General features: G+C 55.7%; 1 protein-coding gene across 10 annotated transcripts; it reads right to left on the bottom strand.

The window, feature by feature from the left end:
* Positions 1 to 133: 133 nt before the first annotated feature.
* Positions 134 to 11,284, bottom strand: LOC111152232 (BCL2 associated athanogene 6). Of its 10 annotated transcripts, none has more exons than XM_022510655.1 (26): positions 10,938 to 11,284; positions 10,147 to 10,273; positions 8,928 to 9,045; positions 8,630 to 8,826; positions 8,343 to 8,396; positions 8,105 to 8,179; positions 7,242 to 7,480; positions 6,587 to 6,716; positions 5,917 to 6,114; positions 5,463 to 5,715; positions 5,037 to 5,114; positions 4,818 to 4,925; positions 4,583 to 4,695; positions 4,391 to 4,478; positions 3,903 to 4,186; positions 3,214 to 3,505; positions 2,887 to 3,056; positions 2,651 to 2,704; positions 2,419 to 2,521; positions 2,199 to 2,323; positions 1,879 to 2,025; positions 1,722 to 1,781; positions 1,469 to 1,615; positions 1,282 to 1,389; positions 612 to 758; positions 134 to 320 (listed from the first exon to the last, which is right to left on the bottom strand). In XM_022510655.1, exons 2-26 carry the CDS (start codon positions 10,258 to 10,260, stop codon positions 225 to 227), a joined length of 3,498 nt encoding a protein of 1,165 aa, XP_022366363.1. In that variant the 5' UTR covers positions 10,261 to 10,273; positions 10,938 to 11,284; the 3' UTR covers positions 134 to 224. The 10 variants fall into 10 exon arrangements, with proteins under 10 accessions (XP_022366363.1, XP_022366358.1, XP_022366366.1 ...); XM_022510650.1 differs by lacking the exon at positions 10,938 to 11,284 and adding an exon at positions 10,759 to 10,854 and having other exon boundaries at positions 4,391 to 4,475; XM_022510658.1 differs by lacking the exon at positions 4,818 to 4,925 and having other exon boundaries at positions 10,938 to 11,176.
* Positions 11,285 to 11,755: the final 471 nt, after the last annotated feature.

An 11,755-nucleotide genomic window follows, 5' to 3' on the forward strand; every position in this document is an offset into this window, starting at 1 on the left:
TAGTGCACGGCTGCTTGCCAGGAAGGTTAAAAGCTGTCTTCTATTGCTGGGTTCCTAGGGACTATTCATTTTAAACAAGCTCAAGGAAGACTGAAAGTACTTAGACTTAAGAAAGACAACTTAGAGACAAAAGAGCCAGGAAAATCTGACTTTTATTTCTTAAATACTGTGAAGGAAGATGGGGGAAATGGTTCCCTGGTGAGGGAGGGCCATAGGGCAAAGAGCTAGGGATCATCGGCAAAGGCCCGGTGGGCATTAGGGAAGCGCTGGGGACTGTAGTTGGGGTCTTCCTGCAGTCGCTTTTGTATATCAGCCCGGAGCTAGAGAGAGAGAGAGCAAGCAGGTTGGAGAGGCACCAGCCAAGGCCCTAGGATCCCAGCAAGCACGCAAGGCCATCCCTTAGGAGCTAGCATTTCCCACCAGCCACACTGTGGGGAGCCCGATAATGGCGTCACTGAGCCTTCCCAGATGCCACTAGGAAGAAAATCTTTAGAAAACACCAAGTTGTAGCCCCAAACTGACCAGTGAGTCTCTGGAGGGATCAGAGAAGAGGGGCCCTAACCCGACCCCTCCCACTAGACCATCCCTATTCTGCTTCAAGGTGGGGGCACCTGCTGCCTGTAGCTCTCCTGAACCTCTGGTGCCTCCAGGTCCCGGCTCAGGCTCTCGGGGCTCGTCAGGGGCCGAGCTCCGGCTGCCTTAGCTGCCCGGCTCACGGCCTCTGAGAGAAGCAGCTGGGGGCCCTCACCCTGCATCGTCTGGGGGACGGGATCGGGAGGGAAAAGAGGATCAACGTCAGATCCAGTGCCACCGCCCAGCTCACCTTTTCCAGGAGCCAACCACTGAGTTTCTAGGCTACTGGAGAAAAGGGAACTGGCCCGCGGGTGATTCTGACTGCAGCGATGCCTTCCTAGTTTTATCTGGCTCTGGCTAAGAGCGCACTGCATGCGCTGGACTTGCTCTTCAAAACACGAGGGGCAGGATGAGTCGAGCCATCCAACACTCAGAGCTAGTCAGTCCGCGAGAGGAAGCCCACCTTGAGGGAACAGGCCCCAGCCACACGGGAGTCAGGTGGCCAGAGGAGGACAGCACTACTGGCATGTGCTAGCGTGAGGTGTGCTGCCGCCACTGTGAGCAAGTCAAATTCCAGGAAGGCTTCCTCGTCCACTCAGCAAATAGGACAGGAATAGGAAGAATTCCTTCCAGCTCTAACTAGTCTGATTCTGAACACGACAGGGGAACTGGGATAGAGAGAGATCCTCATGGAAGAGGTAGACCAACCTTACGTCTCTTGGCAGGCATACCACTGAGGTAGGCATCGCTCAGGGGGGGCTGCGGCTTCACCTTCCGCTGGCTCTGAATGTCCTGCTGGATAATCGGAACCCACTCCTGGGGAGGGAGAAGGTAATGAGGAACTGGCACAACTTCTGCCTGCCCTTGGCCTCCCAGCTCACCTCCTGACACTTACTGGGGGGACTGCAGCTGCCCAAGGCTCTGTCTCAGCTGAAGCTCCATCCTGCTCGTCACGGGAGCCGCCACCCTCAGGAGCAGGAGGTGGCCCTCGGGACATGGCCTCTTCTGCCGTAGTGCCCGGGGCCGGGGAAGCATTCTCCCGCTGCGGTTCAGCAGGAAGATGCAGGCTTCAGCATCCCTAGCCTCCAGCCCTTCCACCTGCAGCCCTCCTCTCCCCATTATCTGGCCCCTTGACCTCTCCCTGGTACCTGAGGCTCAGGGGAAGTTCTTTCTGATCCCTGAACTTCCATTGGCTCCTCAGGAAGGGGCTATGAAATTGGGCAGAGAAGGAGAACACAAAAGGCCCTCTCAGGCTTCTCTAGTTCCCTCAAGTCCCCTGACCCCCTAGCCCATCGGGGCCCTTACCTGGGGGGGATCACCGACCCTGCGAACGTATCTGAGGATGGCATCAGGGCCCACGGGCATGTGCTCCAGAACCACCTGAAGCCTCAGTCCCATCATAGTGGTCAGCCAGCTCACCAAGGATGGGTTCACCCCACGAGACATGCGACGCTGAGGGCAGAAAGCAGCCTTGGAACACAACATCTTCAACCCACTTTTGAAAGGCATCAAAGAGTAAAGGATGACAATTCAGAGAAAAAAAAACAAAAGACCTGCAGGATAGCAGAGAGAATAGAACTCTAAGAAAGTAAAAGGCTGAAGATGGGGGGCTGGGTGGTGCTTACAATTCGGCCATTGATGACTGCAGCCAGTTCCATCTGCTGTCCCCCCAAGCAGTGCAGGTTGAGGGCCAGGCATTCAAACAGGCCCTGGTTACACAGCTCCAGCAAACGGGCCCCAAATCCACTGTCTGTGGGCAAGATGCAAGGAGGGGATGCTAGCACCCAGCAGCCCTTGTGCCTCTGACACCCCTGATGTCCACGACCCCGCGTGCCTGCCCCTGACCTGTGCAGTGCAGCACGTGAGCAGCAATGCTGTTGAACTGCTCTTGGAGAAACTCCAGGTTTGTCCGGATGATGTCCACGCCAGGCTGAACCTGCACCAGAGACTGAGAAACGAGACACACAAAGACAGCCCAAATCAGGAACCCGGCGGAACTAGGGATCAAGGAGGCAGGAGGAACAGCAGCTACCCTGACAACACCCGGGAGACAAGGGGACGGGGAAGGGCTACTCACAAAACTCTCCCGCACATATTCTTCCAGCCCCGTGATCAACGTGTGGGTTGCCGTCTGTGTGAGAAACAGCACAAGTTTAGAGCCAAGCTCCAGCCCTCAAGACACTGCCCTCCCCTCCACCTCTAGTAAGTCCAGGGCCTTGGGCCGGAGCAATCGCTGCTTTAGGGGATAAAGTCAGAAAAAGGAATGGAAGCTGAGCAAGAGCTAGAGCTCCGGGGCCCAGGGTCTTCATTTACCCGTATGTTACCAGGCGTGGGCTCCTGGCCACCCAAGTAGTGCTGGTGGAAAAAGGATCGCAGCTGGGGCTGGAGCCGTTGCAGTGGCTGGAAATGGCCATGAAGAAGCATCACCACGTCCACCATGGAAAAGTTCTGGCACAGAAGAGAGAGCAGGGCCCCAAAGAATCCTGGGAATAGGAGCCGAAGTCAGCAGTGGCCTTTACCACCTGGCCTGCCCACCCACCGCCAGCCTGTCAGCCTCATCCCACCTCAGCCACACCCCTTGACAGAGGCCGTCGACCTGCCCCTCCCTGGAGAAGGCCAAGGCACCCCCGGCTTGCTCACCGAGGGCCCCATCAGCCCCAGGCTCGAAGATGTTGCTGGATCCACTGAGGCGCTGTATGAAAGCAGCGATACTCTCACTGCTGCCAGCCCGGGCCCCCAGGGAGCCCAGCAGGGAGTTCAGAACACCCTGCACCACGGAGGTAAAAAACTCCGGTGAAAGGCTCTCAAGACCCAGGCCTCCAGGACTCCCTGCGCCACCAGAAGGGGACCCCGGTGGGGGCATGGTCTGCTGCTCGGGGGCCGGGGGTGGGGGCGGGGGTGGTGGAGGGGGTGGAGGCGCCGTCTGTGTTGCCTGGCAGACAGAGGAGGAACACACAACAGAAGACAAGGTGAGAATGGGAACAAGGCACCAGTAAGGCACACACCAAAAGGAGCCTGGAAGATGGAGAGCTCCGCTCTGGTCTTTACTCCCAGAAGCAGAACAAGCACGTGTGGTCAGGCAGCAGACGCAGGCGGAGCGCTAGCCCCTCTCCTGCTGAACGGGTTAAGTACGAAAGCAGCCTTCACAGCCCTGTCTTCCTCTTCCAAACGGGGGGCAAGGATCAGAGTCAAGGAAGTCCCAGGGCTCCCTCCCACCTACAGGCCCCCAGAGATGGGAGCCCAGCAGCAATATCACAGCAACAAGATGCCGGTGCCTAGCTGGGCTCAGGGAAAGGGAGGGTGAGCCGAAGAGCAAGCCAGCCACTCACCTGCAGAAAGTCAGTCATGCCCTGCAGAAAGGCGGGGACGCCAGGCATCGCCACGGTGATGGTGGGAGAAGCCATGCCAGACCCTCCGGCCCCAGGCCCCGCCGGCCCCAGCAGGTTCCCCAGGAGCTGAGAGAACTGCAGGTCAGCCGTGGAGGGCTGAGGGGGTGGAGGCTGGGCGGGCCCCCCAGGAGCAGGGCCGGCTGTGGTAGCAGTGTTGGTGGTGCCGGCACTAGCTGAAGCAGTGGCGGGGGCGGGAGGCGGAGCCATTCCTGGAGTCCCCTGAGCTAGAGAGACCAAAAGAGAAAAGCTAAACTCTAAGGAAAAACGAAGACACCACAGCACTGCTATTCCGGCCTCCCCAGCACAAAAGCAAAGACAAAGGACCTATGCAGAGATCAGGGAAGTACCCATGAGACCAGGAGAGGAGCACCAGCCTCCAGAGCTGTGGCCATCCCTTCGCTGGGGGGCGGTGAGGAACAAGGACTCACCCACAAGAACAGGCTGCATCAGAAGCTGCCCCACAAGTCCGCTCACCATCTGGGCCAAAGAGGCATTTGTACCCAGCCCGGCCCCCTGCTGAATAGAGAGAGGGGAGGCTTTCAGTCCTGCCCTATCCATTCCCCACCAGAGGATTCTCTCCCCAGACTCTCCCCCACCAGAACTCCTGCACCCTTACTCACTAGAGTACCCGAGACAGGGGGCCCCCCAGGATGGGAAGGCCGAGCCTGTGGAGGGGTGGGCCGGGCAATCACCACCCGGGTCGGAGCTGTCGGAAAGCCTGGCACCTGCTGTCCTATGGGTGGCAGAGGGGAGAGACCAAAGAGGGCTGAGGGCTGGGCCCCGGCCCGCCATCCAGCAGCACCCACCACCGTGGACCCTTCCCCACCTCCCAAGCTTCCCCTTTTGGGTCATTACCTGCGGCCGCGGAGGCAACAGCTGCCACCATGGCCTGATGAGTGATCTGGTGGGCGACGGCGTGCATGAACTCAGGGGGCAGGGAGGGCAGCTGGATGAGGGTGGAGCCTGGGGGGCGGGTCTGATGTAACCTTGAACCTGGACCCCCTTCAACCCACCCACTCGGCCCTACCCCTTCTCTACCCAGAGCTCAGCCTGCTCTGATGCCCTTACTCTTACCCAGGGTCTGGCCATGACCAGGGGGTCCTAGGGGGCCAGTGGGAGCACTCGGAACTCCACCGGGCTGTGTGCCAGAATCTGGGCAGGGAGACAGAGAGAGTGGCCCTGAGACAGGTGGGGCTGAGGCCTAACTGTACCCTCCTGAGATCAGCATCCTTCGGGCCCCACCCCCCACCAGAAAGCCTGCCTTTCCCTCCATCTGGACAGGGAGGAGGCACTCCCTTCGCCACGCACACAAATCTGCAAGGACTAGTCCCTCCTCCCCAAACGAGCGGACTAACGCTTCTGCCCCCGCTCCTCTGCTCCAGCAGCCGGCCGTGGCCTCCCCTGTCCGCATCCTCACTCCCTCACACCCCCATGCCAACCCATGTCCCGTGTCCCGTGTCGCGTACAGCTCTGCTCTACCAACGACTGGCCCTAACTCACCTTGGATGTTCATGTGCATCATAACCACGGGTTCCACGCTCTGGTGGGAAATCCGGATGACCCTCGGGTGGCTGGTGGTCGGTGGGGGAGCTGGCCCTGGCGGGGGAACCCCCTCGGTGGAGGACTCAACAGTGGTAGAAGTGGGAGCCAGGGATGAGGCCTGCCCAGGACCAGGGGGAGCTGCCTCCGCATTGGCAGCCGGGGGGGGCCGAGTCCCATTCCCCGTCATGGTCACAGTGGTTCCCACGTTGATCTGGAGGAGATGGATAAGGCAGGAGTGAGGAAAACAAGAGCCTAACCAAGGGCACCCGAGACAGACTTCTCCAACCTCTCCATTTTCCATCCCTTTGTATTTCCAAAGTCCCTACCCCTGTCACTTCAAGCCTGATAGCTACTCTGGGTCGTTCCACCAATAGCCATGCATTGTCCATCCCTCCAGTCTCACCCAACCCACCTGAATGGGGATGGCTGCCTGCTGGAGCACCATGGGAGTGGTGTAGTGCGACATGGGACGGACCACGTGCAGGTGTCGCGGGGGCGCACAGGCCAGATTGCAGCGCAGGTCCGACAGCGCCACAAAGGTGTTGCCCAGCAGCCGCAGGCTCTCCCCTACCAAGTTAATCAAGCGCTGATCCTCTTCGCGCCCCTCTTGCTGTTCCCCCGGGCCAAGCACAAAAGAAAAATTTATTAGGCTGAAATGAACCTCAGTAACAAAAACAGTAACACCCCTGAAGAACAACATGCTCTCTACACCTTTGGGCACAGCCTGGGAAGCTTCTGGGTGGGCCCAGTCTCGGCAAATGATTTCTATTTCACATATACAAAAAGTTTGCTAGATGATCAGCACGTCATCACCTACTCCTCTCCCTCACTCTACATAAGCTTCCAAACTCCCTCTACGTGAGCTTCCTGAGTAACTCGCTCAAAGAACTGAGAAATAAAAACATTAGACATCCCCAAGATTATCAACTTCCCTAAAAGGGAAAAAAGGTCACTTACTTCCGTGTCTACAAAAAAACCCGTTTTGTCGCAGACAATGTCATTTTTGGGGGGAAAAGCGTTATCTGCATTTCAGCCCGTTCCACATGGGACCCAATGGGGGTGAGGGGGCAGGTGGTGCTCACGTTGTTGTTGTAGTCCGTGGTGGCAGCGGCGCCCAGAACCTCGTAGTAGCGCTGCAGGAAGGGCTGAAGGCGGCTCTCCAGCCGCTGGAGCTCCTGGAGCACTTCAACATACTCCGCCGGGGAAGGATGGCTGTGGGCGACCCTGAGAGAGTGAGCTGAGGCCTTCCTCGGATCCCCAGCCTCCCAGCTGACCTAGACTATGCTGCCCTCTCTCTCTGCAGCCTCCCACACCCCTGGCTCAATCCCTTCCAGGACCAGCAGAACATCCACCCTTCACCTGCACCCACAGTGAGACAAGGAGAAGAAAACAATTGCTTCTGCCTTCCCCACCACATGACCCCATCCCTATGATGGCAAGGAACAAACTTTGAAGGAAGAAACGCTGCCTGTGTGAACTCAGAGAAGAGAGTCTTGATTGGGCTCAGGAACCACCACCTAGATTCGTTGCCCCAAGGATAGCAGTGCTTCTGGCTCAAATGCCAGCCCCAACCCCACTCAGGTGGTCCAGAGCCTCTCTCTGCCCCTCTACGCTAACCCTACAGGTAACACTGCCCGGTGGTCCCCCCCTTCTCCCATCAGACCAGACCTTCCCGGCTCTCATCCTTCACTGAGGACCCCCCACCCCCCTCCCAAAGGATCCCTTCAAGGTTCTCACTTGGGTGCATTTGTCTCTGGGGCAGGCGTTGGGCCCACAGGGGCTGGGCCAGAAGGGGTGAGTTCTGGGCTCTGGGCTGGGGCACGCTCCTCCACTTCTTCCGCCTCCATGGGCTCCCGAGGAGGCACTTCACTTTCAACTGGTTCTGATGTTTGAGAGCTCAAGGCTCCAGGCTCCGGGACCACAGTCGGCGTCTGTGGGGGTGGCTGACTGTGCTGTGCTTGGGGTCCCCCTCGACACTGAAGGGGAGAGATTCAGGATACCAAAGGCAGGATGAGACTGCCACAGATTACTCAGTCAACAGAGAACAAGTTGCAGAAGGAGCTCTAACTAGGCTCCCTGAAAGCAGGGCTTTGCACCTATCTCTTTGACCCTCCAGCAACCAGCACAAAACTTAACAAGACGCATAATAAACTATAATACTTGAGAGTTACTAACAGAAAAGAGAAACGATGGTTCCCTAAACCTCCACGAGGAAAATTTAAAAAAAAAAAAAAAAAATCACACGCTACAGTCACAACACAAACTAATGAAACTGGGACATCTCAGCATCAAATATAGTAATTAAAAAACTAAAAAAGCATGAACTGTTTTCTGTAATTGAAAAAAGATGCCACAAGAGTTATCTACTAAGTCTGCAACACACTTTCCAAATACCAGGCACCCAAAGGTTTGGCAGGGACAAGATAGCCCAACAAAGATACTTTTTCTGCCCCCAAAGAGTGAAGACTGCAGAGAAGAGACCAGATTAGGCAGGAAGAATCCAGCTGATCTGGCCAGTCACGCCTTCGCTGCCAGACAGACACAGAACGGTAAGGGAGAATGAAGAGACAGACCAACCCTAGCCAGCCTTGCCCACTGACCTCCATCCGGGATAGTAAGGTCTGTATATCCCTGATCATGTGCTGAGCCATCACCAGCCGTACTCGGGGCTCACTCTATACAGTAAGAAAAATAAAATAAGGGTACGTCTGAGATAGAGGCATGAACTCTACCACCCACTGAACCAGGACCCAGCCAGCTCCTCAGCCAGGTCCTCCCCCAACCTTATGGCCTCCTTCTCCCAGATCCCCTTCCCTGACCCTCCCAGGCCCGTGATACCTGAATCGGGGCCTGTTCCATGTTGATGTGAACATCCACAGCAGAGCCGTCACTCTGGGAAAAGGGTAAGGGAAGTTGCTCTGGGAGAAGCCAAATACTAAGGCCCCCACACCTCCAACTCATTCTTTGGAGCCCCACCCTTTTTCTCAGACTGAGGCCATATCAGACCTCAGGAACCTGGAAACCTAATCTAAACACCGAGACTCCTGTCTTATGAGCTCTCTGCTATTACCAAAACCAAACCACCCTTCCCCACAAAAACTGGCCTAAGTGGAACACAAGCTTACAGGAAGGTTGAAGGTTCCAACCATGACATAGCTGTTGGCATTCCGGTCATGAACAGAGGCCCCAGGCCCCCGTGTACCAGGTGGGGGTCCTCCACCATGGGTGGCTGAGGCAGAACCTATCCCAGAAGATGCCCCAGAAGGGAGCTGAGTCTGAGGAGGAGCCCGTTCCACAAGGTGAATAACCTTTCCCCCAACATCTGCAGAAAAAAAAGATACACACCAAGGCATTATACGATCAGGTAAGCCCAAAGCCTCAGCTCATCCCTCAACCTCTGAACTGCCTTCCCCAAACTCTTACTGTATTCCTGGAGCTTCTTATCATCCTGCAGAACTCGTCCCTGATAAATGAGCCGTTGTTTCTCGGAGGGAATGCTGACAGAGGCAGCAATGTGCTCTTTAAACTCCTTTACATTCATCTACAAGGGAAAGACACCAAAAACCACCAGTGAATGTAGGAAAATGGAAAGGACAGAGGGGGACAACTGAGTTTTGGGAGTGAGGGGTAAAAACCACTCAATCATAACATCACTATCCATTTATCTTGACTGTGAGGTAATTATTGTGCAAAGCCCCAAACTAAGACATGTTAACACCCGTCAAAACAGACAATAAACATTAAAAACTTCAGGTTATGTGCCCACAAGAAAATTATGTGGCTGAGAAACAGAAAAGCTAACTGACATTCCCTTCTCTCCCTGGCTCCCAAAGGAATGTGTGTCTACAGATACCAGTGACCCTCCCCAAACACAAAATGATACAACTCTGCAATCTCAAAGAGAAATGCAATGACAAGGAAGGGGGGAGCAAAAAAATCAAGTTAAGGAAAGAAGACTTAACCGAGCAGAAAAAGAATAAACACTTTCCTAACTGGACAAGTGAGTCTTCAGAAAATATCAGACTATTTATATACAACTAATCACAAAAACCCAAACGGTTTTTTTGTATACATTTTAAAAGCTATGGACCAACCCTTCAAGATTCTGTCTCCAAGTATCACAGGAATTAATGGCACAAACAGCTTTTAATGTGTCTGGCATTAAAATCAAAAGATTCAAATTATGCCACAGATACTAGTAATTCCACTCAACAGTCTGTTAGGGATCTACCTGAACTATGGGCTCTGATTTCTAGCCATTAAAAACATAATACAGACCTGACCGATTTTTGTTTTTAAGACTTGAATTTTGGATCTCTGTTTCCCTTCCCAAAGGCAGGAGCCATGTCTGTCCCTTTGGGCTGGGGTTCACTCAGGCTGATGGCATACAGATTCCTCCTTCCTCCATATTTCCCCTGTGCTGAGTTCTATCAAGGTGGAAAAAGGCAGAACAAAATCTGCCTCATTCAACAGAAGCCATACCTTCTCACTCAACAAGAAACACCAGAAATTGTCCTAAGATATGAACAAAGGAACCAATGAAAGAAGATTCAAGGACCAAAAAATCAGGCTCTTCTCTCAGGATAAGAGGCCTGTAAGAGGAAGAGTTAATGGGTGTCTTCCAGAAGTGCTGGGGTCTCACCTGGGCCCCCACAATAAAGGTCCGAGTCTGAGAGTCCAAGGTCTTCACCAGCACCTCCAGGCTGTCAGGTTCCTCCATACTGGTGGTGGTACTGGTACTATCACTGGGCTCCATGGCCGACAGCTCCCTAAGGAAGAATAGAGGGAGGGAGGCCTGCTGTCGCCCAAAGCAGATTTTATACACCCGGAAGCCTCTCCAGTCTGAGTCTCCGCCCTAATACCTAAAGAGTTTCTCCCACACAAGCACACACACTCACACCCGCCCCCATCCCCCTTCTGATTCCGGGGCACGGGGAGAGAAACACAAAGGGCAGGAGACCGACGGCACAGGGAGCTGGAGGACGGGAAGATGGGAGGGGCTCCACAATGCCAATCACAATAAGGGAGGGCCAGTCAGGCTAGACAGCCGGGAAAGTAGGAAACAGGAGACCAGTGTCATCACCAGTCGCGATACCACAAAGGCCCCAAAGGTCGGCAAACCCTGGGGAGCACACGAGAGCGGAAGATCGCGCCAGAGTCTGCGGAGACAGTGGTTTCGCGCACGCGCGCCACGCCACGCCACGCCCATCGAACCCGCCTAAGTCACGACAGACCCGAGATGACGGACACTCACGGGGGGCCAGACTGGCTAGCTGCCCCCCTCTTCCGCCTTCCCTCGATGCTCCAGCAGAGCGGCACAACCAACACACACCAAACACACACTAGACACACAGACACACACATACAAACATACACACCCCACCACTACCAACACCACCACCTCGGGCTCCGCCCCCGAGTTCCCCACGGTACCGTCACTTCCGGTCTCCCCCAACTTGCCACCGATGGCCACTTCCGTTTCCCCGATAGTATTTGGGGATCGCTAGGCGGTACTTCCGGCTCCCCCCAGGTCCCCAAGCTTAACTTTTGTGGGGCACGATGGGGAAGTTCACGGCCCCAAACAGTGAATTCCTTGGGGCAAGACGGGCCGGGGCCGGCCGGGATGGGAGGGAGCCGAGCACCCCGAGGAGCCGCCACCACCGTCGCCCGGGGGACCGTACTGCGCCTGCGTCCGTCGCAGTACGCATGCGTACACTCTTAGGCACCTCCCCACCCTCGCTAACGCTGTTCATTTTTTCTGTGCACGCGCTTGAGCCTTGGGAGGTTGGGGTGGCTACTATAAATGCCTGAAAGTAATTACCAGATGAGATGCTATTCTTCGAGAGGCTTTGGACAGTTGTGTGCCTCTTGGGAGTTTGGGGACTGGGGATTGTGCCTCATGAATCTATGTTAAAGTCTTGGCCAGCAGACAATTTGAGGCGGCACTGTGCTGGCCTCCTAAAATTCTGTCATCTCACTCCGGCAATCGCGGCGCTACTCCTTCCGCGCCTCCGGAAGTCATCGTTTCTTTAGGCGGTTGGAGGCGGCTCGCGTGCGATCGCGTGGTTGGGGCTGACCTCGGTGCTGCCTGGTGGGCGTTCGGCGGGGTGGGCGCCATATTCCTCGCCGGCGGTGTGCAGCCGGGAGGACACGTCATGTTCTGGAGCAGTTGAGGATTTACTGCTTTTCAGGACTTTCGTCAGAAAGGGCGCCTCCAAGTTTGGGAATTGGGAGCGAATGGAGTCAGACTG

Source organism: Enhydra lutris, unplaced genomic scaffold (genome assembly GCF_002288905.1).
Source record: "Enhydra lutris kenyoni isolate GAN:26980312 unplaced genomic scaffold, ASM228890v2 scaffoldscaffold28, whole genome shotgun sequence".
Taxonomy (NCBI): domain Eukaryota; kingdom Metazoa; phylum Chordata; class Mammalia; order Carnivora; family Mustelidae; genus Enhydra; species Enhydra lutris.